Here is a 27,483-nt window from a genome sequence, read left to right as displayed (position 1 = left end):
GGAAGACTGTGTGCTGGGGGAGGGTGTGGGTGTGGGGGAGGATGTCAGAGGCTGTCAAGGTGATGGGCTGGTGTGTGGCAGCTTGCAGGGGGTGGAGGGGCTGTATCCACAGCTCTAGCCTGTGCAGAAGAGGAGGATGAGGTTGTGATCCTGGGGGGCAGGGGGGGGGGTGATGTGTCCCTGCCCTGATGTACCCTGGGCTCACGTGTCTCCTGTCTTTTCTCCCAGGATCTAAAGCGGGGGAGACAGAGCCAGCCCGGGGGGACAGAGTTGGGGGGCTGCCTGTACCAGTACACGTGCCATCACGTGTGTGTGAGTTTGGTGCATTCAGGAGCAGAGCTAGGGGGAGAGGTGTGTGTGCTCATTTCTGAGGTGTGAGCCTCTCTTTCTGCAGAGGCGTTTGTGTGTCTCTGGAAGGGAAAAGGGAGGAGCTGGCCCTATGGGTTAGAGTGTCCCTGTTTATCTGTCCAGGCCCTGAGTATCGTCGTTGCAGGCCTCTGGGTGAGCATCTGAATACTTCTCTGTAGCGCCGAGAGGGTGCATGTGTAGTAGACGTGTACATAAGCGTGTGTCTTCCTGGGGCTCTGTTTGTGTTGGCTGCCTTTTCTCCTGGTCACACTCAGACCTGGAACAGGCAGGACCACTCCCCCGCCCCGCCCCCTCCAGCAACTTTTCCACTTCTAGCCCTGGCATGCTGGGTCCTTGGCAGAAGGGAGCAAGAGACCAGAGGAGTCTTGTGAAAATGGGGTCAAGGGCGTGATGTGTCACCCAGAGGGGGGCAGGAGAACCAAGCTTTGCTTCTAGCAGCTGGGAGTCCTGGCCACTCAGATCCATTCCCCCGATCCCAGGCCTGGTTCAAAACCCACCGTGTTTGTTGACTTAGATGCTTGTCAGGCAAACAGCCAGATGCCAGGTTGTGACCCCAGGGTGTGGGCATCTGTGGCAGCCCCTGGCGTGGCCTAGACCCCTTTTCCAGGTGGAGCGTGCTGGGGAGTGGCAAAGAGCAACTTTGATAGTGCCTTGAGGGGGTAAATAAGGAGGTCCTGGAAGTCAGAAGTGGCACCGGAAAGGTACAGCCCCGAGCCAAGCTGCTCAGCCAAGGTGAGGGGGAATGGCCTGTGGTTTCCAGTGCCCGGGGAAGCAGGAAAGTCCTGGAGCGGGGTGAAGGGGACAGAGGACAGCTGAGTGGGTGACAAGAGGCCAGGGACAGAGAGGCATCACCACCAGCCACAACTCCGAGCCCCTCAGGGTGAAAAGGCCCTCGACTAGGCTCATGTGACCAGGGAGGACTCCTCTATGAAGGTGCTGCCAAAAGGATTGGCACTCACTCTGGGAGGCCATGAGGGAAAAGTTCCCCTGATCCAGGCTCTCCCTCAGAGTAGGCCTGGACGATGGGGATGATCTTGGAGTGAAGGGGAGGGTCTGTACCCTCTTTCCCCAGCCTTTGTCCAGGTCTGCACAGCTCTGGCTGCAAAACCTGGGCCAGGAGGGGTGGGGAAGCCTGGCTGACAGAGGAACAAGCATAGGGGACAGACAGGAAGGAGGAGGAAGGGAAGAAGGATGGCAGAGAAGAGAGGTGAGAGAGAGAAGGTGGGGAGGCAGGAAAAAGTGAAAAGAGACAGAGAAAACACATGGGAGAGAGATGGAGAGACAAAGGGAGAAAGAAAGCCTCACCATGGAGAGAGGCAGGAGACAGAGATGGAAAGAGAGTAAAAATAGCTCAGCATTAAGATAATTGCAGCTCACAGCTCTGCCCTCCGTGAGGAATTAAATGAGGTTTTATTACTTTGATTTTTCTCTCCTGGATCCTACGCGACTTCTCAAGAACTTGGGGAAAAGTTTTTCAGGTGGGCGGCCAGGTGGCGGGGGCTGCGTGGGTGACAGAGGAGGAAGGGAATGGGACTTCTGGGAGCTGGGGGGATGTGGTCAGGGGCAAGGGGAGGGGGGTAGGACTAGTGAGAGTGGGGGAGCCCCGTGGGATCTGGAAGCTGTGGCCAGGGTCTGGCGCATGGTGGAGGGGGCGCTGAGAAGCAAGGGGCCAGGGTGACCTCCATTCTCTTTGACTTAGAATTAATCATATGCAAATGAGATGTAAAAATAATGTGCCACTCCTCGGTTATTATTCTTGAGTTAGAAGCACAGGCAGTTGGGTCCAAGAAACAAAATCAAGACCTTGTTTGACTTAACTCTGATTGAACTACGGGTCTTTCTGCTTGGACAGACAGAAATAAAAATTGTAGTGTAGGGCAGCCCCGGTGGTGCAGCGGTTTAGTGCTGCCTGCAGCCCGGGGTGTGATCCTGGAGACCGGGGATCGAGTCCCAAGTCGGGCTCCCTGCATGGAGCCTGCTTCTCTCTCTGCCTGTGTCTCTGCCTCTCTTTCGCTCTCTCTGAATAAAGAGATAAATAAATCTTTAAGAAAAAATTGTAGTGTGTCTATTAATGTGTCATAGGTCTAAACACACTATTTTGAGACATGTCCTTCTCATGGAGTCTCTTCACATCATTGCCTGGTTGCTGCCACGGTGCCCCGCATACAAGGGATACAAGAGGCACTACATTCCCCTTTTCTGGAAGGTGAATCTGGAAGGGAAGTGTGAGGCCTTTGCCTCCCTTCTGGGAGTTGGGGAGAGCGGATGATCAAGAATATTCCCTCCCTTCCCCCAAGCAAGACACTGTCAGGTGGACAAAACATACACTGGGAGTTGGACAGACCTGGGTAGGAAACTTGCATCTATAATTTGCTGTGTGACCTTAGATAAAATTCTTACCCTCTCTGTGCCTTAGCTTCCTCGTGTTTCAAAGCCCACCTCACGTGGTAGCTGTGACGATTGGATAAGATAAACCGAGTAAAGCCCCCAGTCCGGCGCTGTACTCCTGGTAGGTCTGCAGGCCGTTCCAGCTTCCCTGAAGTTCAGGGGTGCGGTTCCATAAAGGGCCAGCAGGTGGCGGAGTCGGCCAGGGTTTGGGCAGCTGAGCGGCTGGCACTGTGGGTCTGTAGCTGGGCATCACACCCGTGACCTTGGCACCACGGAGCTGAGCAGAGCTGGCCGGGTTGGCATGTGGCAGCTGGAAGGGAGGTCCCGGAAGCCCTGGGAACCAACCTTCGAGCAGCCGGGGAGCCCTAGCTGGGCACACTGGGGCATCTTTTCCTGCCCAAGCTGGTAGTGGGGAAACAGGAGAGGGAGGAGGGACGAATTCCAAGGCCCGCCTCTGGAGAAACCCTTGGACACGAAGAGGAGAGGGCAAGGGCACCGTCTCAGCCAGAACAGCAGTGGTATCAGGACAGGTGGGCAATCATCTGAGACAGTCATTCACACATATTCACACATGCGTTCATTCATTCATCCATCACCCATCCCTTTGCCCACTGAATAAACTCACATAGGGTGCTTTTTAAAAAATTCAATTGTATTGGATTAGAGTTTTTATACAATAAAGTGTAGCATTTCAAAATATACATTTAGGGGCGCCTGGGGGTGCAGTTGGTTAAGCCTCAGGCTTCTGGTTTCAGCTCAGGCCGTGATCTCAGGATTGTGGGATCAAGCTCTAGTTCCCACCCCATGCTCACTGCGGAGTCTTCTGGGGTTTCTCTTTCCCCTCTCTCTTCTTTCTTTTTCTTTCTTAAGTTGGCTCCACTCCCAGCACAGAGCCCAACATAGGGTTTGAACTAGGACCTTGAGACAAGACCTGAGGCCATATCAAGAGTCGGCTACTTAACCAACTGAGCCACCCAGGAGCCCCTAAAATATACATTTCTATGAGTTTTTGAAATTTCTTTTTTTTTGTTTGTTTGTTTTTGAAATTTCTAAACAACATAACCACTGTCACAACACAGATAACATTTTCATCACCCCAAAACATTCTCTTTTGCATAACTCTTAACACACTATTTTGAGAAGTGTCCCTCCCACCATCTGTCTTTGCATCATCACCTGCCTGCCATAGCACCCAGAATACAGGAGGCATTACGTGCTGTAGGGGGATGGACTGAGGAATGGATGGGTGAATACAAAGTCATAGAGATTGTCAATGGGTGACATATATGGAGCATTTACTCTGTGTTGGGCACTGATATAGGCCTTTTATATGTATTATCTCATTTAATCCTCATTAGTATCATTCCATTTTACAGATTAGGCAACTGAGACTCAGAACTTTTGCCCAGAGGGTTCACAGGATTCACAGGAGACAGTCTGACTCCAGAGTTCTCGCTCTGTACTGCCGCCTTTATAGCAAGCAGGATAGGCGAGTAGAAGAGTGCTTGCATGCATTGGACCAGCTTCTCTCTTGCTCAGCGTTGGACCGGTTTGGACCCACACTGCGGCGGGGGGGAGTGTGGGGGGCGGGAGGGGGGCGGGATAGGATTGGGGAGCAGAAATCAACGTGTGGAGGCTGCTGCCCTCTGGTGGCAGACCTGAGTACAGCGGTGTCCCTGCCCTCCGGCGCCCGCAGGTAGGCTGCCGCTGAGGAGCGAGCGAGCGGACAGCCCACAGTGGGGGCAGCCTCCGCCCTGGGCACCTGGAGACCCCCTGCTCTGGCCACTGCCTGGTGCCCCCCGAGGTGCCAGCTGAGGCTGCCCCCGAAGAATGCCAGCTGCCGGAGCCCGCCGCCCCCTCCACCAGCCCTCACACACACTCCGATCCCGGTCCAGTCGGCTGCTTCCATTCCCTGAAGAAGAGGCCCTAAAGTTAAAACAGCTGTTAATTTATAAACCAATTTTTCCGTGACTGCTTAATAAATCGCCAGCAGCTGCTCTGCCCCCTCCTCCTGCCCAGGCACCCGGCCCTGAGGGCTGCGTGGAGAAGCTCAGAGCCGCCAGCCTGCCCCTCCTGCCTCCTTCCCTCAATTCCCCGACTTGCCCCCCATTCTCCTAGGAACTGAGCGTGTGTGGGGGAAACCCTGATGAACCCAGCTTCTCTGGGCTTTGGTGGAGTAAAGAGGTGAGGATGCATCTTTTTTCCTGGTGGGTGGCAGCAATGCCCTCCTCCCTCCTCCCCTAGGACTCCTGGGCTCAGAAGGTAGGTGTCAAAGGTCTTCTTAGGGCTGGGGAGTGAGGGTGTCAAGATTCCCTAAGGGAATTCCCCTGAGACACTGGGAGGCGAAAGGACCCTGGGCTTATCCCTGAGAGCACTGGAATCTCAATTCCCTGGATCAGGGTGGTCCCCCTGACAGCAGCTAACTGACTCCCTGACCCTGCTGTTCTGTCAAGGGTGGGTTCAAAGGGGAATGCTGGGAAAGCATCCCACTCTGGGGGGATGCCCATCCTCAGGATAATGAGAGGAGGGTTTCAGCCTCCTGAACATTCACTTTACCCAACTTCTACTAGCATGTAAAGGGCATGAAAATCCAGGCAGGGTGAGGACCATATAAGTGATTAGCGCAAGGCTTGTTCTTTATCTTTGTATCTGCCAGTTCTAAAGGCACCCACCCAAAGGCCTACTGCTACAGTGATCCCTGACTCCACTGGGCAAAGGGGTCAATCTGGCCATGCCCCTGAAGCCACAGAAGCTGAGCAGGGAAGAGGGAGCAGAGTGGTAAAGCACACAAGGTCTGGAGTTCAAGTCCCACTCTCCCATTTACTAGCTGTGTGACCTTGAGCAAGTAGTTTTTAACCTCTCTTTTCTTCCTCCCTGTCTCCACTAATAAAATTAGGAATACCAATCATAGAATTGTGAAAATTAAACAAGTTGATGCACATCAAGTGCCTGGCACTTAGTGCTTCTGAAGTGACAGTACTATATTCCCCTCCCCGTGCTGGAAAGAGCAGAGAGACCAGATTTCTTGGGTCCCCTCAAACAGCAAATCTTGGAGTGGAGGTGTTCAGATTTCCAGAGTGGGGAGGTGGGGACAGGTAGGAGTGCTAGGGCTAACATTAAGAAAAAAACAACCACTAGGATTCTGGAGTAATATGGTTGTGACTGGGCTTTCTCATTCTGTTCTCCCATCCCTCTACCCTTCACCTCCTCCTGACACCTCCAGTAGCCAGAGCCCTTCCCCAGCTTGCTTTTTGGGAAAGAAGGAACCTCCACCCCACCCTACTCCAACTCCAGAGCCCCCACCTCTCTGGAAGAAAGTCCTCCCCACAGTCAGAGATCCCTTCCATTTCTTCTCTTGTCTCTACTCAGCAGGGACTGCCATGACCCTTTCCTGCCTCACCCCCAGCGGAATGGAGGGGTGCATCAGAGAGCTGCTCAACTGCTGTCACACAGGCTGGGTGTAAACCAGGCCTTGCTACATCCTCCCTGTGTGTCCAGAGCAACTTAGTCAACCTCTCTGAGCCATGGGTTCCCCGGCTCTAAAATGGGGAAAATCCCAGAACCTACCTCCTGGGTGGTTGTGAGGGTTGGATATGACACTGTTTATGAAGTTCTCAGCACAGGGCCCAGGTGTGACGGCCCATCCCTCTACCCTTCACCTCCTCCTGACACCTCCAGTAGCCAGAGCCCTTCCCCAGCTTGCTTTTTGGGAAAGAAGGAACCTCCACCCCACCCCAGCAGGTGCTGAGGACATGGCAGTAGAGAGAGGTGCCAGAGTATAGTGGAAAGAACCTAGATGCCATTGCTGGGCTGTCTGGATTCAAATTCCACTCCGGGGGACGCCTGGGTGGGTCAGTGGTTGTGTGTCTGCCTTCAGCTCAGGCTGTGATCCCAGGCTCCCGGGATCGAGTCCCGCATCGGGCTCTCTGCATGGAGCCTGCTTCTCCCTCTGCTTATGTCTCTGCCTCTCTCTCTGTGTGTCTCTCATGAATAAATAAATAAATAAAATCTTTAAAAAAAAATTCCACTTTGCTACTCGTGACCAAGTGACCTTGGGCAGGTCGCTTGACCTTTTGGTGCCTCTGTTTGTCCATCCATAAAATGGGGACTGTAACAGAAGCTGTGTCACTGGGTGGTTTGTGAGACATCTAGAGCTCTCAGAAAGTTCTCCATCTCAATAAATGTTCGCCTGAATTCATAGCTTTGTCAGATGCCGTTATTATTAGCGCCCCCACCAGAGCACTGACCCCCTTGGGTCTTGGCCTCACGGGGGGGGGGGGGGGGGGGGGGGGGGGGGGGGGGCTGTTGACAGCAGAAGGTTGGAAGGTGAGCAGAACCAGACGAAAGGCCCTGGTACCCGGGACCCCAACTCAGGGCAGGCCTGCAGCCTCCACTTCAGTGTTCCCTCTTCTGGCATTCCCTGGCTTGGGCACAATCCCGAGGCACAACCCGCTGCATCCCGGAGTCAATGGTCCTGCAGAGCATCCAGAACCCTCCCTGTGCCCAGGTCCTGACTACCTCCTGGAAATAAAGCAGGATCCCGGGGGCCCACTCAAGCTCAGGACTGCTCTGCCAGGGTGCCAGCTGGTGCCCACGGGGGCGGGGCAGCAGTTAGATCATGTGGAAAGGGAAAGCTGGAGGCTTTCCTGGGTGGCCCCCTCTCCTGTGTGGCCCCCACCAGAGATATGGAAAGACTGGGGCACCCAGGCCTTCCTAGTAGCTCCCTTCCCCTGGGGACAGGCAGAGGTGAGAGCTAACCTTGGCCTTTCCAGTGCCTCAGTTTCCTCAGCCATCCTGGGGATGGAGTCTGCATTTCTGTCTCCCTGGGGCCCCCCCGGAGGCCTTGGCATTGGTCTCTCACAGCTCCTTGCCCTCTTTCCTTCCTTAAAGAAAACGAGCTCAGCCTCCTCCTTCCCCGTCTGGATTTTCTCCTTAGAGGCCCCCCGGGAGGACCCTCAGCCCGGGAGGGGAGGGGAAAAGCCGAGCCGCGGCTGGACGCCTCTGCAGGGCGCGGGCCGCCTCTCCAGGACCGCCCTGGGCACGGGCCCCGCCCGGGTCGCCCCGCGCTCCCCGCCCCTGCCCCTTCCCGCCGCCACTGGCCCTTTAAGAGCCTCTCCGCGCGCTGCCGTCCCGGATCAGCCAGAGAGACCATTAAAATTTTATGCAGAATGAAAATGGGCCAGGTCTCCAGCTTCCTCGCTCCCATCCAATGATTTATTACTCGCAAATACCACAGAACTAATTAGTATAGTAATTAATTAATACGCATTTGCATATTTGCATGTGCAATTAGTGCAGTGGAGTGATTACTGGGAGAATGAGGGGCCCCGGATTGTCAGATGTGAGGGGGAAGTGGCCTGGAAAAGAGTTAGTGGGAATGAACTTTGTAGGGAGCGCGAAGGCGGGGAGGGAGGGGGAGGCGGGCGGGGGCGGGCGGGGGCGAGGCGGGGGGGCGGGGGGGCGCAGGGCGGCGGCGCGGGAGAGCGCCAGGCCTGGGCCCGCCCGCGGTCGCAGGGCGCCGGTCGGGGGTCGCGACCCGAGCGCCCCCGCCCCGCCCGCGGCCCCGCCCGCCCCCGCCCGCCCCCGCCGCGTGGCCCGGCTCCAAGCGCGCGCCTGATTGTTATGCATTGTGTTTCTTGTAGCGAGCGGAGCCGGGCGGAATGGGGCTGGCACAAGCTGTTTCCCTGCCACGCGGCGGTGGCACCTTAAAGGGGCAGCGTCGCCTTCCCGCCGCCGCCGCCGCCCCCGCCGGCCCGCCTCCGCCCTCCCGACCCCACCGGCGAGCTGCCCCGCGGACCCCCTTCCGGGAGGTGACCCGCGGCCGGAGCCCGGCGGAGACGCCAGGGCGCGCACGCGCGGGGCCTCTCAGGAGGTGGCGCTTCCCGGGGGGTGGGGGGCGCGGGGCACGTGCCGAGGGAGCCCGGCGGGCAGGAAGTCAGGCTGCGAGCGGGATTGGGCGGCTGGGGCGCGCCGGGCCCCGTGCCAGGCGCCGGGCGGGGGCGGTGCGCAGAGAACCGGGAGAAAGCCGGGAGGAGCAGGGCAAGGAGGAGGAGGAGCGAGTGGCAGGGTCCCTCTGGGGGCCAGGGGCTTCCTCATAGAATGCCGCTTCGCTTCTCCTCTCGCAGATTCTGGGAGGTAGGGGCCTTATTCCCATTTTACAGGCCAGAACAGAATGGTGTGGCAGGTGGCCGGGGACCAAGAGCAAAGCCCATCCAGCTGGTCGGTCCATCCCCACGCGCGCAACGTGGTGCCAAGGGCCAGAAGAGGGAGCGACACGACATCAGGGAGGGCTTCCTGGAGGAAGAAGCATCTCACTGAACCTGCAAGGGCAAGGAGGGCGGCTTCTGCAGCAGCTGAGGGTAGAGGGAAGCCTATTTGATGTGACAGCCCCTCCCTGTGTGTGGAAGGAGCCCCCACCTACTCATGAGCAGACTGTGGAGACACCGCCCATGGCACTGGCTTCCTGTGACGTGGGGGCCTGGACGACGGGTGAACCCCAGACACCAGTCCTTCCCAGGGTACCCTCTTTTCCCCTTTCTGTCACAGAGACTGCTGGTCCCACAGTGTGGCAATAGTGGGGCTTTCAGAGAAAGCAGGGCAGTTTGTAATAGTGAAAGAGCACAGATTGAGAGTCAGAGCTGGGTTCAAATCCCACATCTGCAACATGCTAGCTGTGTGATGTTGGCACAGCAGCCTCGACCCCAACCTTTCTGTGCTTCAGCGTCCCTGTCTTTAAGTGGGGTTAATAGTAATTCTGTCTCCGAGGTCCTGGTGAGAATGAAGCAGGATGATGCACGCGAAGCCCAGTGTCTGGTACAGATGACGCTCAGCGTTGTCATTATTACACTATTCTGGTTTATGTATTACATTATTACAGAGAGCTCTGAGCCCCCAGGGATAGTAGGACCCCAAAACAGGAACTGGGGTCCTAGTTTCTAGCTCCTGTTCTGCCACTCATTTATTTTGTGACATCAGGCAAGTTACTCTTCCTGTCTGTGCTATGGTTTCCTTATCTGTCAAATGTCAATTGGTCCCTGAGGCCTCTACCCCCAGAGTCTTCCGTTCCTTCCTTGTGCTCACCCTGCAGGGTAGTGAAGTAGGAATGCAAAGGGTAAGTCTCATTCACACTCTCCTGGGCTCCAGTCTCCCAGGGGCTGAGCCACAAGGTATCTGGTTAAATAGAAACCTCCTGGAACTTTCCTTAATGTATACCCCCCCCCCCACCATGGCCCCTTGGGGCTGTCCTCCTGTGAGCACCAGCACCTTTGCAGGTGTGAGTCACTTGTGCCCGCTGCCCGCCTCTGGTGCCCCTTCCACACATGCTAGGCTCAAGAGAGGCATCAGAGAACTATCCAGTATCAGGTCCCCAAAAGTCCCCAACCCAGATGTCTGGCTCTGATTTCCAGGGGGAGGAAACCAAGAGATGCCCAGGTCACAAGGAAGTTCACAGCAGAGCCAGCCTGGGGGAAAGGCACACACTCTGTCCTCTGCCTTTACCAATACCCTTCACTACCCTATGGGGGACTGCCATCCACCATCAATCAGGACCTAACCACTCCCAAGTGCACTTCATAACTGGCTGTCTTTTCTGTCCTCCCATTAGTCCTGAGGGAGGTAAGCACGTGGTCAGGTGGCACGAGTCCCATTTTACAGATGGGGAAGCAGAGAGTTGTGGGATTTGACCAAGATCAAGACCCTGCTAAGCCCAGTGTTCTTTTAGCCACCTTTAGCTCCCTCTGCCTTCCTGGACGGACCCTTGGAGTAGTCAGGACCTCCTGACTCCTCACTCGGAGCACTGATAGGTAGAACAAAGATGTGGTGAGGAACAGAGCTCCAGAAACAAAGATTTTAAAAACAAAGCATATCAGGGGCTTGAGGCAGAATCAGCCATATCTGGGCAGGGCCGTGGGCTGAGGCAGCATCGTCACACTGGTTAGCCTATTTGACATGACGGTCCCAGCAGGCTGGCTTTATAGTAAGTATCATGCCCATTTTACAGAGAGGAAGGTGGACATGCTAAGTCAATTCCAGGATTGGTGGGGAGGCTGAGGGCAAAGGAGGGAGGGTGTGTGAAAGGGTGGTGTGGGTGGGTATTTTGCCCCTGCTGCAAGCCTTCAATTTCTAGGCTACAACTGGCACCTGCTCCAACAGTGGCAGAGAGGCCTTTGGTGCTATAACCACTTATTAAGGGCATTCTGGGTGCCAGGCTCTGGGCCAACTTCCTGTCTTCAAGGAACGTGCTCTCTGATGGGACAGACCCATAAGGCCAAGGTCAATACCTATGTCAAGGTAGAAGTGTGCAGAAAGCATTAGAGGAGCACTGGTGCTCAATGAATGGGAGTCAGCCATTCCCAGGCTCAGCCTCACCCTCCAGGCCCTCTCTTAGGGCCACTTTGGTGGAAATCTGTGACCCCCGCCCCCATCTCAAGTCCAGCTCCCCAGACTGAAATTTGTGCAAAAGGCAAGAGGAGGGGCCTGGGAGTTCTGAGCTTCACCAGGGACCCTGGGCCTTACTGCTTTAGGAGATTTTCCAGAGAAAGGCTTCAGTGCCCCCAGACTGATTGAGCGCCAGATCAGTACAGCCTGTGTGAAGCACTAGAATATTGAGATATAAAACAAGTAGACACTACAGTCAAGTCAAGGAGACAGATGGGCAAATGGGTCCTCCCAACAGAGGGTGGTGGTAAGTATTGAAGCTGCCCTGCCTGGGGAGTTTCCAGGAAGGCTCCCAGGAGGAGGTGTCCATCCAGGAACCATCCTTGTGAGGAATGAGGACAAGTTTGATGAAAGGGAGACTCAGAGACCAGCACCTATCAAGGAAGCAGCACTTAGAAAAATAGGGCTCAGAAGCCAGAAGTCAAAGGTGATGGGGCAAAAGGCCACTCTGGTGTTGGAGCAAGAGAAGGGTCCTGAGGGGGCTGGCTTTTCAGAAGGATGAGAAGGTCTCCCTCCATCACCCTTTGTCCTGGGTTGGGGGCAGGGCGGGGAGGGGGCAGGGTGTGGCAGGGTTCTGCCCCAGGACTCTCAGCATCGCCTGGCCCCGTGGGTGTGTGCCCGCCCAGCTCTGGGTGGGGCCTAGGTCCTGAATGGGAGCCCAGGGCTCGGGCAAAGGAGAATCCTGGTCAAGAGCTAGAGGTCAGGACAGGAGGTCAGCACGGAGGAGGGGGGCTACACCTCACTGGTCCTCCCCCTCCCCCTCCCCCGTGGCACCACAAGGCACGCAGCCGCATATCACCCGTGCCAGCCCTCACCTCCCGGCAACGTCGCCGCATTCTCAGCCACGCCATCTGGCGTGCCCGCCGCTCCCCAGAACACTGCGGCGGGCGGGGGAGGGGGCAGCGGGGCAGGTGCCCACCCCAGAGCCAGGAAGAAGCGGCAGGTCCCCCTCCCCCCAAAGCCCTTTTGGACTTGAGGTGGGGCAGGGAGCTGGGGAAGGGGGTGGCAGGTGCTCTTATGCTTCAGGAGGAAGCTTCAAGCATCCTGAACTGATGGAACAGGCGCCGTCTGGGCAGTGCCAGCCTGCCCCCTCCCCTCCCTCCTCCCCCCACAGCACAGCTAATGCCAGCAGCACGGGCCCTCAGAGGATCTCCAAATTCCTGTCCTTCCCCTCCAATCGGAGGTTGGGGGGAGAAGAACAGGCTGCCCCTCCTTACCACGCTCCCACCCTCATTCTTCACCTGCCTGCCCACCTCAGCAGGGGGAGGCCCTAGGACATGGCCTTAGATGGCTTCGGCCAGAGAAGGGACACCTGGGTTCTAATCCACCTGCTCCCCGTGGCTTGGCGCTTTGGTGGGAAATCAAGTCTCCTCTCCAGCACGCTTGCCCCCACCAGTCTTATTTGGGGCACAGCAGTGGTGGTGGCGGCGGCTGGCTAGGTGTCCTTCTGGGTGTCAGAATGGAGTGGAGCCTTTACAGATTTATGTGTCTGTCTTTACCTTGGTGGAGCAGGGGGTGTAACGAGAGCAGTTTTAAAGAACATCCGTCCTGTCCCCTGAGCAAGATTCCCCTAGACTGCTCAGGAATGACCTGTCCCCTCCCTCCCTCTCTCTCTCTCTGCCTGCCTCCCCCTGCACCCCATCAGGACCTAAGCCTGCACAAAATGGCCGCCACCCCTCTGAGGCAGCCATTTTAGGTGCCCAGACTGTGGCCTCCCTTGGGATGGGGCTATGTCTCCATGGGAACCTCAGACCCTTGGCTCCCAGCTCCCTCCACCGGGGTGGACAGCAGAATGGGAGTCTTCCAGGCCTGGCTGAGGTGCCTACCATTCCCCCTTTCCCTTTCAGAGACCCAGAGGGGACTAGGCCCCTCACCAACTCCCTTCCCCCAATGCCAGGGGGAGGAACAGATGGCATCTCTGGGTGTCCTTCTCCTTCCGTCTCCTTCCTTCCATTTCTGGCTCTTTCTGTCTCTCTGTCCCTGCATCTCCGCATCTCTGGGTGAACAGAGAGGAGCATGTATGTCCCTGTATGTTCGTGCTTGTTCGTGTGGATGTGGACACGTGTGTGTTGTACCTCTTCCAAGCCTATGTCTGAGGCTGGCCCATCCCACACCTCCCTCTGTTCCAATTTTCCCCTGTTTTTTATTGTATCTTCTAAAAAAAAAGTTGAAACGTGTCGAGTGAGAAAAACTTGTTCCATTTTTCTGAAGGAAGAAAAGACAGGGGCAGGAAACAGACTGAGAGGGATGAAGTTGCCCAGACCCTCCGGTGTGCCCACCCCCACCCCCAGGCCTCCTCCTATGGCAGGGGCAGGGCGGGGGGGGGGGGTTGTGAGGGGCTTCTCAGACCCAGAGGGCTTGACAGGAGATCAGGAGGGATGGAGAGACTTCCCAAGGGCTCCCTTATCCTGAGCAAGGTATTGCTTCCTGCCCTGAGCAGAAAGCAAAGCTGGTAGGGGCTTATGAGACCCCTGGTGGCTTAACCCATCCCTCAGTGTCCAGAGGAGAAGGCAGAGGGTGTCTCTCTCCCACAGGGAAGTGTTCATTCACTTACTCATCCATTCATTCACCCATTAATTCAACAAAAACTCAATTCCTATATAGACAAAGCATTCTGAATGTGTGTGTGTGTGGGTATGTGCAAGAAATTAATATGGTGGAGTAGGTTAGTTTACAAAGTGCTTTAATAAAAATGAGAGATGGCATTTACTGAGTGCTCGGTATTATCGCTGGCCCTGTGCTACCTCATTATGGGTATTATCCAATTTAGTCCCAATGGCAGCTCTATGAGGTATAGCATAATTATCCCCATTTGCCAGATGGGGAAGTCAAGACTGAGAGATAGTATGTAACTTGCTCAAGGTAGTTAGCATTCTTTGGTGCTAGTAGGTAGGGTTGGGCAGTAATCAGAGCCCAAAACATGTGAATGTAACCAAAATATCACATGGCTGGGGGCTTTGAGAAGAAGGGTTCCATGTCAGGATTGGAGGCCCCAACCTCAGTAAAGGGACCGTAAAGCCTTTGAGCCTGTGTGCAAACTTGGTGACAGGATGGCGGGCTGGCTGGTATTCCTGAGTCTCTGCTCCGCCAGAGGCCTATCCCTTAGTCTCTCCTTCTGGCCATGCCCGGAGCACCGTAGACCATCTGTCCAAGGTGGGACTCTACCTTCTCAGACCTAAGATCCATGCACAAAAGGTGGAAAACCAAGCACTGGCTTCTCATCCTTGGAGACCACTGAGGCAGACTGTGGGGTTATGGAAGGAGCACTTGGCTGGGAGTCAAGCCCCTCGGTTCTAGGCCTGGTTCTGCCCTCCAATGGTGTGTTCCTGGACAAGACAGCCCCCCTCCATGGGCCTCAGGAAAAGAACAAATTGGGGCTATTCATTTTGAGGCTCTTTCATTTCCTGGCCAACTATCCCTGAGAGCCTCAGAGGGCACCAGCCTGCCTTCTCCAAGGCCTCCTTAGCCCATTGTATGTGCCTCTAGCTGAAACCTAATTCATTCTACCAAGCATCAGATCAGTGTCTTACCAGCCCAAAGTCCCTTTCGGAGGCTTCCTGAAGGAGAAAACAGTATCTGTCTAGATTGAGAGCAAAGCCCCTGCCCTGCTCATCATTGTGCCATCGCAGTGCTTGGCACATGGTTGACATCAAAATGTGTGTGCTTAAGATATAACTGAAGCTGTCTGTGTAAGCTGGAGGACGGGGAGGGACTGGAGTGTGGATCTGAAACATACAAATGCTGAATCAGGGTGTGGGCAAGGGTTCTTCTCACCTGGTTGTGAGTGCGTGCTCACACACATGTATCTGAGTCAGGATGTCTCTCCACTTTCTGCATCGCAGGGTAAGGAACAGGGGTGTGTGTGTGTGTGTGTGTGTGTGTGTGTGTGTGTGTGTGTGTGTGTGTCTAAAGCTACCGCCCTCAACTCGCCCTCAACTCGTGCCATTGGCATCTGTGTCTGGCCCAGAGAGAGAGTTGAAAGGTGAGCTGTAAGAGAAAACAGCAATTTCCTACCTTCTTTATCAAGACACCTGTCTGACCCTCCTCCCCTTTGTCACTCTCAAGACTGCTGGAGTTGGCTTCAGTATTTTCAGTATTTTTTTTGTAGGGGGAGGAGAATGCTGAGTCTTCTCCAGGAACTTCAGGCAATTTCTAGCCCCCCCCCTCCCTTAAATAAGTCAGAGGGCCAGGAGAGAGAGCCACTGGTGGGATGGTTGCTTGTCTAGGAGGGGGAGGAGGTGGGGGTGGTGGGATGAGTGAGAGATTTCTGGGTTAGAAATCCGGACTGAGACCCTCTCCCTCACTCCCAGCGGTGGGTGCATAGGCCGATCCCAGAGGTTCTTCTCCACCCCCACCCCAACACACATATGCCCCCAAACACCCAAGGAAATCTCTCTCATAGGCTGACTCCACAGATATACACACATGTCCCCACAGACACACACACACGCCCATGCAGACGCACAGACATCCAGGCAAGTCTTTCCTTTTCTCTGTCTTTCCCTTGGTTTGAATTTCGTTCAGCCACATATGTTGTGTGTGCGTGAGGGTGGGTGGGGGAGGGGTAGACAGGGATGAGGGATGGCATGGTGCCAACATCTACCTATGGGGCTGGGCCAGGGAGCCCCCCACGCCCACCCTGGGAGGGGGCCTCAGCTGTCCCTTTGTGGCTGAGAGGATCCTCCTGGGGGAGTGGGGGCAAGCCTAGAGGTCTCTTCTCCAGACCTGAGGATTTGGTCCCTGACCCACCTTTGGGGGCCTGGAAGGGAGGAAATGGACAGAGCAGGACCCTGGAGGGAGCACAGAATTGGGGGCCACTACCCCCCAATTTCCAGCCTTGCCACCCCATTGTTCTCATGTGGGGGGCTCTCCACCCGAGGGGGGCAACTCCTCCCACCTCCCTCTCAATCCCTGCTTTCCCTGCGTTGGGCGGGGAGGGGAGGGCGGCAGAGATATTTATTTATTTCCTTTATTTATTTAATTTTTTTTTTTTTTTTTTTTTTTTTTTTTTGGAGTAGAGAGTGACAGATGGCGGCGGGTCCCGGGGGAGCCGGCTCTCCCCCAATGCAGACGCATGCCAATCACCGTCTCTCATGTGATAGCTGCTGCCCGTGACGTGCCAAGCCCATATGGCCTGGCATAGAGGCTGGTACCCCGCCTGGTAGAGATGCCACACTCGCTCCGCGGTTCGCATGGCGCTCTGAAGACGCCGGCGCCCGCCGCCTTGAGGAGCCGCTGCCCCCGCTCCCTGAAGATGGGGGAACAATGAAATAAGCGAGAAGATTCCTCTTCTCCCCCCTCTCTCTCTTGCCCCCCTCCCCCCCCTCCCCTCCCCTCTCCCCTTGACTCCTCTCCGAGGTAAGTTGTCCGAAAGGGAGCTAGATCTGACCCGCCGGGTGGGGGGGTGGGGGGAGGGCGGCTGCTTTGGCCGACCACAGGGTCCCCAAATCCCCCCTTCCTGGGACGATGCCCCCTCATCGGGTGGGCATCAGAGGTGCCCTGGGTTCCCTCTCCCCTAGGGGCTGCAGCTCAGGGGGCTGCGGAGGGAGGCGTCTCTGCCTCCGATGGGTTTGGGGAGAAAAGCAGGATCATGGAGGGGGGGAGTGAAGGGGCTGAGATGAGGGACCCCCGCCATGGTTGTCCCGGAGGAACCTGCGACCTTTCCTCTACACCAAAAAAAAAAAAGAAAAAAAAAAAAGAAAAAGAAAAGAAAAAGAAAAAAAGAAAAGCAAACAAATTTGATTCCCCCCCGCATCAACCCCGAAATACAACGAGATCCGAAGAGTGGCGAAGGAGGGAGGCAGTTCGAAGGGGGCAAAGGGGTCCCTGACCGCAGGGGAGACGGTCGGGGCTCGCTCCTCTCGACCTCCTCCCCACGCCCGGGTTCCTCGGTCCTCGCCGCCCCGCGCTGGCTCCGGGAGCTGGGGACGCCACGGCTAGAAGAGACTATCCTCCCGCCTCTGGAATTGGGGCTGCGGGGGTGGGGGCCGAGCCGAGGGCGGCGCGCGGCCAAGTTGCAAATTGGATTAGGGAGCGTGGGGGTGAGAGCCGCGGGAGGGGTGGGGGGGCCGGGCCGAGGGGCCCGGGCCGCCGGAGCCGCCGAGCGGGGCTGCGGTCCCCACCCGAGGCCGCCCTGCCTTCCTCCACCGCCAGGATAGAGCCGGCGTTCAGGGCGAGCGCGCCGCCTCCCCCCGGCGAGGATGTCGGCTCCGAACGCCCCGACTCGGCCCCCGGCCTGACCGGGAGAAGCCCGGGGCGCGGGCAGCGGCCCCTCATTCCGGCGAGGGGCGGAGCCGGGGCCCAGCGCTGGGGAGAGGGCCCGGGCCGGGATCCCGGGCGGGCGGCCGGGGCTGGGCTGGGCCGGCTCTGGGCGGGGCAGGCGGAGGAGGTGGGCGTCCCGAGTCCCTGGGGCAGGAACCCACCCCGGACTTGGGGGTGGCGGTGGGGGGGGCGGCGTGACCCCGGCGCGCCCCTCACTCAGTGCTGTCTGTCTCCCCTTCCCGCCCACGGGGCGCCCTCAGGCACCATGCTGACCCGCCTGTTCAGCGAGCCCGGTCTCCTCTCGGACGTGCCCAAGTTCGCCAGCTGGGGCGACGGCGACGACGACGAGCCGAGGAGCGACAAGGGCGACGCGCCGCCGCCGCCGCCGCCTCCGCCGGGGCCCGGGGCTCCGGGGCCCGCCCGGGCCGCCAAGCCAGTCCCTCTCCGTGCAGACGAGGTGCCGGAGGCCGCGCTGGCCGAGGTGAAGGAGGAAGGCGAGCTGGGGGGCGAGGAGGAAGAGGAAGAGGAGGAGGAGGAAGGGCTGGACGAGGCAGAGGGCGAGCGGCCCAAGAAGCGCGGGCCCAAGAAGCGCAAGATGACCAAGGCGCGCCTGGAGCGCTCCAAGCTGCGGCGGCAGAAGGCTAACGCGCGGGAGCGCAACCGCATGCACGACCTGAACGCGGCGCTGGACAACCTGCGGAAGGTGGTGCCCTGCTACTCCAAGACACAGAAGCTGTCCAAGATCGAGACGCTGCGCCTAGCCAAGAACTACATCTGGGCGCTCTCGGAGATCCTGCGCTCCGGCAAGCGGCCCGACCTGGTGTCCTACGTGCAGACGCTGTGCAAGGGTCTGTCGCAGCCCACCACCAACCTGGTGGCCGGCTGCCTGCAGCTCAACTCGCGCAACTTCCTCACGGAGCAGGGCGCCGACGGCACGGGCCGCTTCCACGGCTCGGGGGGCCCGTTTGCCATGCATCCCTACCCGTACCCGTGCTCGCGCCTGGCGGGCGCACAGTGCCAGGCGGCGGGCGGCCTGGGCGGCGGCGCGGCGCACGCCCTGCGGACCCACGGCTACTGCGCCGCCTACGAGACGCTGTATGCTGCGGCGGGCGGCGGCGGCGCGAGCCCGGACTACAACAGCTCCGAGTACGAGGGCCCGCTCAGCCCCCCGCTCTGTCTCAATGGCAACTTCTCACTCAAGCAGGACTCGTCGCCCGACCACGAGAAGAGCTACCATTATTCTATGCACTACTCGGCGCTGCCCGGCTCGCGGCCCACGGGCCACGGGCTGGTCTTCGGCTCGTCGGCTGTGCGCGGGGGCGTCCACTCGGAGAATCTCTTGTCTTACGATATGCACCTTCACCACGACCGGGGCCCCATGTACGAGGAGCTCAATGCGTTTTTCCATAACTGAGACCTCGAGCCGGCCCCTTTCTTTTTCTTTTGCCTTTGCCCGCACCCCTGCTCCCAGCCCCCCGAGCGCAAGGGGACCCCCACCTATCCTGGCGCCGGGCGCGGGGAGCGGGCCGCCGGTACTGACCCTCTCTTGGGCAGTGCAGTCCTCTTACCTGTGGGTGGCCCGTCCCAGGGGCCTCGCTTCCCCCAGGGGACTCGCCTTCTCTCTCCCCAAGGGGTTTCCTCCTCTTTCCCATGGGCAGTTCTCCAGGGACTCCTCTTAGGGCATTCCCTGGAGATCACCCCCCATTTCCCAATCCCTACACTTAGGTTTCCTCTGCCCCTCCCCCCTGCAAGCCCAAAGGCTTTGGCAAGGGGGCAGCTGAGCTGTGGGATACCATTTTCCCTCTATTGTTGTTGTTGTTGTTATTATTATCATTATTATTATTATTATTATTATTATTATTATTATTATTATAACAGACACCAAGCTGCCGAGGCAGAAAGGAGCCGGGCGCCCCCTCTTTCTTGAAGAGGGCAAAAGTCAGGGCGCCGGAGCCTGGACCTGGAACGCCCTCTCCCAACCCCTAGTCTCAGCGTTTTGTGATTTTAATTTTGGCGGGAGGAAGTGTGGATTGAGAGGAAAGAGAGAGGCCAAGACAATTTGTAACTAGAATCCGTTTTTCCCTTTTCCTTTTTTTAAACAAACAAACAAACGTACAAAAAAAAAAAAAAAAAAAAGCTAAGAGGCGACGGAGGCCGAACGCAGAGTCCGGATCGGAGAGAAAACGCAGTAAGAACTTTTAGAAGCAATAAAAGGCAAAAAATACTACTACCAATAATAAAAAGACACAAATATCTATGCAAGGAGGTTCTGACAGAGCCTAGCGGCCCGGCCCGGCCCCGGGATGCCCCTCCCGGCCCGCGGGTCGCGCCGCCCAAGCGCGGATCTGTGCACTTTGGTGAAGTGGGGGCCGGTGCCGCCCCCTCCCCTCCCCAGGTTCTTACAATCAGTGACTCGGAGATTTGGGGCCCCAGTGCCACTGCCCTCCCCCCGCCCCGTCCCCATTGTGCGTCATGCTGTTTTTTAAAAACCTGTTTCCAAATTTGTATGGAATGGCAAACTGTTGGGGGGGTCGGTTTGGGGAGGGAGGGTTTGCATGAGAGACACACACGCACACCACACCGCACGCACACGCAGGCCCGGCGCGGGCGTCGAGGGGCAGAGGGAGGAGAGTTCTTGGAACCCTCGCTCCCCGCAGGCAATCCTCATCCCGGGTTGAGGGTGGAGACCAAGACCTAGGGACAGCCCCGCCCCTGCCCGAATGTGCCTCGGTGGGCGCCAGGCGCCCGGCAATTTCCGGTGGCTGGAGAGGTTTTTTTGTCTGAGGCATCCTCTTGGCTCAGGCTAGCAGGTGGGCAGGGAGAGGGCTGAGGGCTCCTTCTGGAAGTTTCCCAGAAAATGGGGCAAAAGGAGAACCTCTCCCCACCGGAGGCAGATCAGGCATCCAAACACACGATGCAAAAATGCAAACCCACAGGCAACACACCCACACACTTACCTACACACTCACACGCAATTTTACCTTCCTCTTGTAGCGAAGATGAAACTCCCGTCGGACACCCGAAGTGCATTGCGTGTTTCTGTTCAGTTTAATGACGATTAATAAATATTTATGTAAATGAGATGCAAAGCCGGACCGGTTTCTCACGGTGGCCTCATTTCATTTGGGGGATTGAGCTGGGGCTCTGGGGGATGGAGACACAGAGTCAAGTGACTGTACAGAGGCCAGGTACAGTGACCCTGGACCTTCCTACGTGGGATTTCCACCCTGCAACCTTGCTCCCACCCATCCACTGGGCACCAAAACAGCTACACGCACTGCCCCTCCCAGACCTTACACAAACTCATACACACTCCTAGCACAAAGCATTGCACTAATCTCCCTACACTCCTTCAGTTCCCAAACATGCACCTGTACCTCCTTTGAGAACAAAATATTTTTGCATCACTAAGAAATGACCCAGTTGGGAACAGCCGGTCATTTTACAACCCTCTGCCCACTCTTGCAAAAAACAAACAAACAAACAAACAAAACAAGTGCATAGAGATAAAGAGACAACCATTTGAGCCAGAGAGGGATATTTTTAAATTAAAAAAAATTCTAAGGTCATGAGGATGAAATATTAATGTAGGAAGTCTTTTTAGTATAAAATTTATGTTTCCGTGGACTCAGGGGAATCAGCCATTTTTAGTTTCAGGAATGTTGAAATTTGTAGTACTATTGATGAGGTTGCAGGTGTTCCCTGAGCTGTATGAGGGGTCTGAATCTAGATCCTCATCTGGAAGAATGGAGCTTGAGGTCACCATGAGTTTCCCCTGACAGGACAGCAGGAAACCCCTGGTCTACACCTGGACAGTCTCCTTCCGGCCTGGTGCAGCTCCAGACAGAGGGAACCCTCAGTCTAGGGAGGTGAAAGAAGAGCATCGCAGAAGAGCTTGTTCTGCCCAGGCTGCTTCCCCATCTCACAAGACAGCCTCACAATTCTCTTTCTCTGAGCCTCACGGGCACAAGCATCTCTGAACTGACTTCCCTGAAAGGACCCTCTCCAGTGGGCACTGGACTCCTGGAATATTTGGAGGAGGGGGTGTGTGTCTAAATCCCAAAAAACACCACCCCGAAGTCTGAACATGGTTAGGAAGACCGAGACTGGGTTGCTTCTGACGCTGCTTACTAAAATTATTTAAAACACACACACAAACACTGTTGCTTGTTTTAGGGCTGAAATGGGGAGGGGGCGTGCTGTTAGGGCTGGAGCTAGTGGTCAGGCATGCTAAAGGGTTTTTAAAGATTGGATCCAAGAGCCCCAAAAGAGAGCGCCCTGACACAATCAGGAAAAGAGAAGGTAGTTGAAGAAGGAAGCCTTAAATGTGAAAGGGTCGATCGGATTATACTGTCTGGCCTTCAGTTTGGCGTCTCCCTTAAGTGACCACTTCCAAACACTGTCTCATCAGTGGAGACGATGCCCTCTCTCCTCCAACGGAGGACCGCTGCGGGGGCACCAAGGCCCGGGGCTGGGAGCTGTCCGCCCCCGGGTGCTGACTCTCGTCCAGTCTCGAGCCTTCCAGACACAGAGGGAGGCCGACTGTGCCCGGCCCCACGGAGGGGTGGAGGTGGGGGTGGGGGGAGCGCGGCACAGCCAGAGGCCCTTTTCGACGCGCGGCAGGAATTCTGGGCAGAATTCTGCCGTAGTTTTCGGAGAATTTCACTGGAATCTTCTCAAAATTTCATCTAGAATTCTTACAGGATCATTTTCTCTAAACTGAGATTAAGAATTGAGCCCTTCCACCAAGGATTCACCTCTCTCAGTGGTCTAAGGGAATTTAATAAGCCTTGGAGCCATCCCTCTTCTGGGAGAAAGGACTTGACCCACCTTTCTCCCCCACGTCTTGCCTGGTGTATGAAGCTAGGCATAAATTCCAGACTTAAATCTGGAGTCTGGGATGCTCATGGCATGGGACAGGCCTGGCAAGGACAACTAGAGAGAAAGGGAACTCGGCACCTATCCCGAGGCCTGAATCTTATCCTGCCCTGGAAACAAGGTTAATTGGGCTTCTCTCCCATTCAGCCTGTTTCCCAGAACCCGCTCTGAAATCCCGGGCTGGGTAGCATCCAGGTGGCTTGGGGCCGGAAGCAAAAGACCCCTCCACGTGGCTTCCCTGGCCAGACCACAGACTCCTACTCCGCTTCACTCTTCCGGCTACTCCACGCAGCATCATTCGGCTTTTGAAGATGGATTCTAGCTCCTTCTGAAAGATGTTGAGGACTCTCAGGCCATTGCATCAGTGGTCACCTTGGTGTGGGGGGGTGCCTGGCCCCCTTTTGGGGTGGGAATCCTGCGTGCGCCTTCGCTTCCTGTGAATTCCACTGCTGACAAGAGCTACCCCTTTCCCAATTCCTGACCCTTCCCCCACATTTCCTGCACTCTGTCTGTGCTCTATCCTCCCATCACCCCCCCCACCCAGCACTCAACTTCCCTGGTGAGATGGCAAGATGAGCAGGAGAAGAAGATGCGCGAGGACACGCGGCCCCAAACTCCCCCTCGCAGGTTGTTTCCTCTCGCTGGCTCTCCCGCTTGCATGTACACACAGAGAAGCTCCAGGAACAGAAGGAGGTGTGTGTGTATGTGTGTGTGGGGGGGGGAGGTAGAGAAAGCTAAAAGGGGCCAGAGCAGTAGGAGGGAGGGGGCAAGGGGAGAAGTCATGGAGAGGATGCCCTCCTTGCCCTAGCTGGAACAGCGGGATCTCCAAGCAGGCACTAGCAGGCTCAGCTCAACCCCTGGACTATAGAACCTGAAGGGTGCAGCCCGGATCAATCAGGAGGGCATCTCCTCTTGATTTTCTCACCCCCATCCAAAGTCAAGCATGTGGAAATGACAGGGAAATTGAGATATTTCTGAGTCCAGGCCATTTGTCCATCGGGGGGAAAGAGAGGATAAGCCTTGCTGCTTTTCTCCTCACTATTTAACCAGACACATTCTGGACCATGAGCCCCTGATGGCCAGTGAACCCCCAGCTCTGATTTTATCACCTAGTAGGACAATCCAATAAACCACTGAGTACAGTACAGGAAAACTAACCCCATGGGAGTCAGCAACAGGGAACCCCTGACACTCCCCAGACCCCATCGGGTAGTGTATGCTTCTCTTTCTCTCTTTTATGGGAAAGTCAGTCCATGAATGCAAGGATCTCCCACAGAGGGCAGAGATTTCATTCCCTCTTGGATGACCTTTGCTTTCTCCTCTTCCCCAGAGTACTTAAACTTGAAGTTGCCTGCTCCTTAGAGAAATCTGTTGATTTAAGCAGACGTTGAGACTGAGGGATAATTCTAGATTCCACAGTTCAGTTCTCAAGGAAGGTGGGAAGAAAGGGACAACATGGGCCAGGCTTGACCAGCACTGGCCTCCAGCTCCATTCCCAGGATCTTCATATTACAGCAGGGGTCAGACCAGGACTCTGCACTTGACCTGCTCCTACGTGCTCAAAGGAGAAAGTTGCTTTTTATGAGATGTGGAAGGGGGCAGACCGGCCTCAGCTGTCACAACAGACTTCCCACCTCACAGTCCAAGACGTTGTCACCTTTTTTTTCTTTAGGGCTGAGGCATGAAAAGCACTGGCCACAGAACCAGAGGGGAGGGGAGGACCTGGACTTTGAGAAACCTGGAAAGTCTGCTCCCCTCTTAAATACTGAATCAGCCTCTTGCCTCTCTGTCCTTCATCTTTAAAAATTCTGGACAAAGTTGTCCTGGGTGAAAAGTGGTAAGAAAGGGCACCAGACACCTGCAAAGGGCTGGTCTGCCTTTTGAAACTTTCTCCATCGTAGAGCACTGAGGTAGGAGCAGCCTGCCCAGGGAGTGCCAGCGGGAGAAGGCTGAGAGGAAGGCTGGGCTCACAGGCAGGAAGGCAATCAATTTCTTAGAGGGAGATGCCAGGGACTGGGGGAACCTTAGCCCCCCACTTCTGTGTGAGGAGAAGCTGGGGCGCTCACGGAGGAGGAAAGGACCAGGGAACCCCTAGACACTGGCTGTGCCAAGAAAGCTGGGGTATGCGTTGGGTGGAGATACTGCCCAGATGTGCACCAGGGTGTGGCTCTGGCACTGCAAACTCGGGCCGCCTGTTCCAGCGCAGGAGCGCAGCATCGACTCCCCAAGCCGGCTGGGGCTGCAGGTTTCCATACACGGAGTGTGTGCCTGGTGTTCGGTTATTCAAACCTTTCTCTCTGCTTGTCTCCACCTCGGTATTCATCTCAATCCTCTTTTTGGAATTAATTGAATTAGGACCGGTCTTTCCCGGGCTCTTCCGCCTCTCGCCCCGAGGCTGCGCTGGCCAGGAGGCCAGGGCTGGCAGGTCAGGTCCCGCCGGGCCCAAGGAACCCCAAGCCCCTTTGGGGACCTGCGTGCCAGTTCCTACCCTCAGCCAAGTCTTCGCCAAGGGCACAGCTGGGCGGGGTCTGGGCAGTCCGCCCGGCTTGGGACATCTGTTCTCGCCAGAGTCGCATTAAAGGCAAGGGGTGGGGGTGGGGGCTCCGAACCAACCTCTCAACCCCAAGCCGAAGCCTGCTTTCTGGACCGCAGGCGGAGGCAGTGGGGGACACTGGACTCGCACAGTTTTCTCTTTCCCCTTGGGAAAGCCCGAGAATTGGTGTGGGGTAAGTGGGGCTTTCTCTCTTGCCTCCGTCTCTGCCTCTGGACAGTCGGATGCCACATCGGGCCTCACTCCTGGAGGGCAACAGGGTACTCCAGTCCCGCGGGAGCTGCCCCGGAGCCTCCGGAGGCTATGGCGCCTAGGATACTTCGGAGGCTTCGGCCGGCGGGAAGCCGCACGGATCCCGCTTGCAGCGAACTCGCGCTCGGCTCAGCTCCGAGGCCGAGGCGGGGGCGCTGCGCAGGGGAAGGGTTAAACACAACTCAATTAAAACTTCGAAAACATTTGGATTTATATTGGGGGGAGGGCGGTGCCTTTTTAAAAACCTGAGAAGGACTACAAAACCCCCCAGGAAAACCAAACTAAAACCTTTAACTACTGATCATTTTGTAGAAAAAAAAAAAATCCCTCAGACACTTCTCCTTTGGTACCACCACGGAAAAGCTCCCGCCTGGCCAAGTCCAGCGCCTGGACACCCCTTCACCACCCCAGTGCCCTGGCGCTGAGCCCAGGTCGCCCCCTGCCCACCCTTCGCTCCCGTGTTGGTGCCAGTCTGTGCCACTCAGCCGGTGCCCGGTGCCCGGTGCCAGGCGCGGGGGGAAGGCGGGGAGGAGCCGAGGCTCCAGCTTAAATTCCATGGCATCTGTTCATTATTATACAGTGAGGATTTTTATATGGACAGCTAAATTAAAGACAGATTTTTGCCAGAATTGCAGATCCCATAAAAATGATGACACAGGATGGGGGCTTTTTCTTTAAAAAAAAAAAAAAGAAAGAAAGAAAGATTTAAAAAACATAACCCGACAAACCACAACCCAAATCCCTCTGTGCCCCTCTCCTCTGATGTCAGTGAGTTACTTTGGCCCCTTTGCCTTCCCCTTCTTCCACCAGCATGAGCTGCCCAGGGAGAACCAAACCCCAGAGGCTCTTCATGCCCTGCCTGCTCACAGATGCCCAGTGACCAACCAGCATTCTCCCACAGCTGCTGGGGCAGGCAGAGGCAGAATGGCCAGGTCAGGTGTGGAGGGTCAGGATGGGAACTGGAGCTGGCAGGCAGTACCAGGAAGGGGTGGGAGTCAGGGGGCTTGACCTTTCTGCATTCCTCATTCAAAGGGCAGACTGCATTTTTGGCTGGTTGCCAAGGCTGGGGGTGGCTTGTGAGGACCAGGCATGTGGGGCCCTCCATCCCCGTGCTTGGGACAGCACCCACTTCCCCCTCTCTAATAGAGAGAGTACTACAATTATGGGGCACTGGGCACAATTTGCCCAGGAGCAGGAGTTCTGGAATGTCTACTTTCAGGAGATTCTAGAATACTGGAACCTCCCCCAGGTTGGTGGCATTCTAGAATTTTCAGGGATCCGGAAATTCTGGGTCCTGTACGAGACCTCCCAGACTTCTGGGGTTCTGGTTGCAACGACTCAAATTTGAAGTTCAGGGATGGTTTCTGGGGTCTGGGGGTTGAGGGGGGCCAGATGGAGACTGGAAAAGTGTGGGCATGCAACCGGGGGGAGGATTGATAACGTGAGGGCCCCTCTCAGGAGCTCGGATGGGGCCCCCCAAACCAGTGAGGGTCTTTCTTAATTTTCTTTCATAAATCTTTCTCAGAGAAGAAAAAAAAAATATCTGTGGGGTTCTGCGTCCTCCAGACAATTGCTCTGTGTGTCTGTAGCTCTGTCTGTGGGGCTGTCTGCTCGTCTCCCTCAGATTTGAAGCTGACAGAATTCATATCAGAAGAGCGAGCGCAGGGACATCTGTGTGCGGAATGACTGTGCCTACTCGAACCTGCCAATCGCTCCTGGCACGAGCTGGGTAACAAATGCCTGTTACCTCGGAATGCTGGCGGGTGGGGGGAGGGTGGGGGAGGGTGCCTGGCACCACCCCCGGCTGCCAAGCCCTGCCAAGGCCCCCTCCTGCCCTCCGCGGGCCCCGCCCCCTTCCCCGAGTTGGGGGTCCGCGGAATTGGATTGTTCCTTAATTAGCAGTGATTAGAAAATTTGGGTGTCTCTCAAACCCGGCCAGCCCGGGTATCCTTGGCCTCCCTGATCTCGATCCTCGCGCCCCTCCTGCCCTCCCTCCATGTTCCCCGGATTAACTCTGGGTTTCCACAGAGGGCAGGCAGGCGGCCAGTTGGGGGTGGGGTGGCTCACGGAATGCAGAGAAAGGGGTCTCTGGAGGGAAGAATGCCGCGGCCGAAGTTGCCAGGAGGAGTTTCTGTTGCGAAGTGTGAGGCTCTGTGTGCAGGGTTTGCATAGACGCGGCTGGCGCGGGATGATGGGTTGTGAGGTGGGGCAGAGAGCAAGAGGGGCAGAGAGACGCGGGATCGCGGGCGGAGAGAGAGCGCAGAGGAGATGCGGAAGACAGGAAGGAACGAGAGGAAGAGGCAAGAGGCGGGGGCAGCGCCCACAGGGTTCTCTCCGCGCCGGGAGCC

General features: G+C 56.6%; 1 protein-coding gene across 1 annotated transcript; it reads left to right on the top strand.

Moving 5' to 3' along the window:
- The first annotated feature begins 16,201 nt into the window (after positions 1-16,201).
- Positions 16,202-20,543, top strand: NEUROD2 (neuronal differentiation 2). The gene is made up of 2 exons (XM_072780392.1): positions 16,202-16,551; positions 17,715-20,543. Exon 2 carries the CDS (start codon positions 17,720-17,722, stop codon positions 18,866-18,868), a length of 1,149 nt encoding a protein of 382 aa, XP_072636493.1. The 5' UTR covers positions 16,202-16,551; positions 17,715-17,719; the 3' UTR covers positions 18,869-20,543.
- The last annotated feature ends 6,940 nt before the right edge of the window (positions 20,544-27,483 follow it).

The sequence above is a fragment of the Canis lupus genome, chromosome 16 (assembly GCF_048164855.1).
Source record: "Canis lupus baileyi chromosome 16, mCanLup2.hap1, whole genome shotgun sequence".
Lineage (NCBI taxonomy): Eukaryota > Metazoa > Chordata > Mammalia > Carnivora > Canidae > Canis > Canis lupus.
Note: the sequence above shows the minus strand (reverse complement) of the source record. Positions and strands in the feature narration are given on the sequence as shown.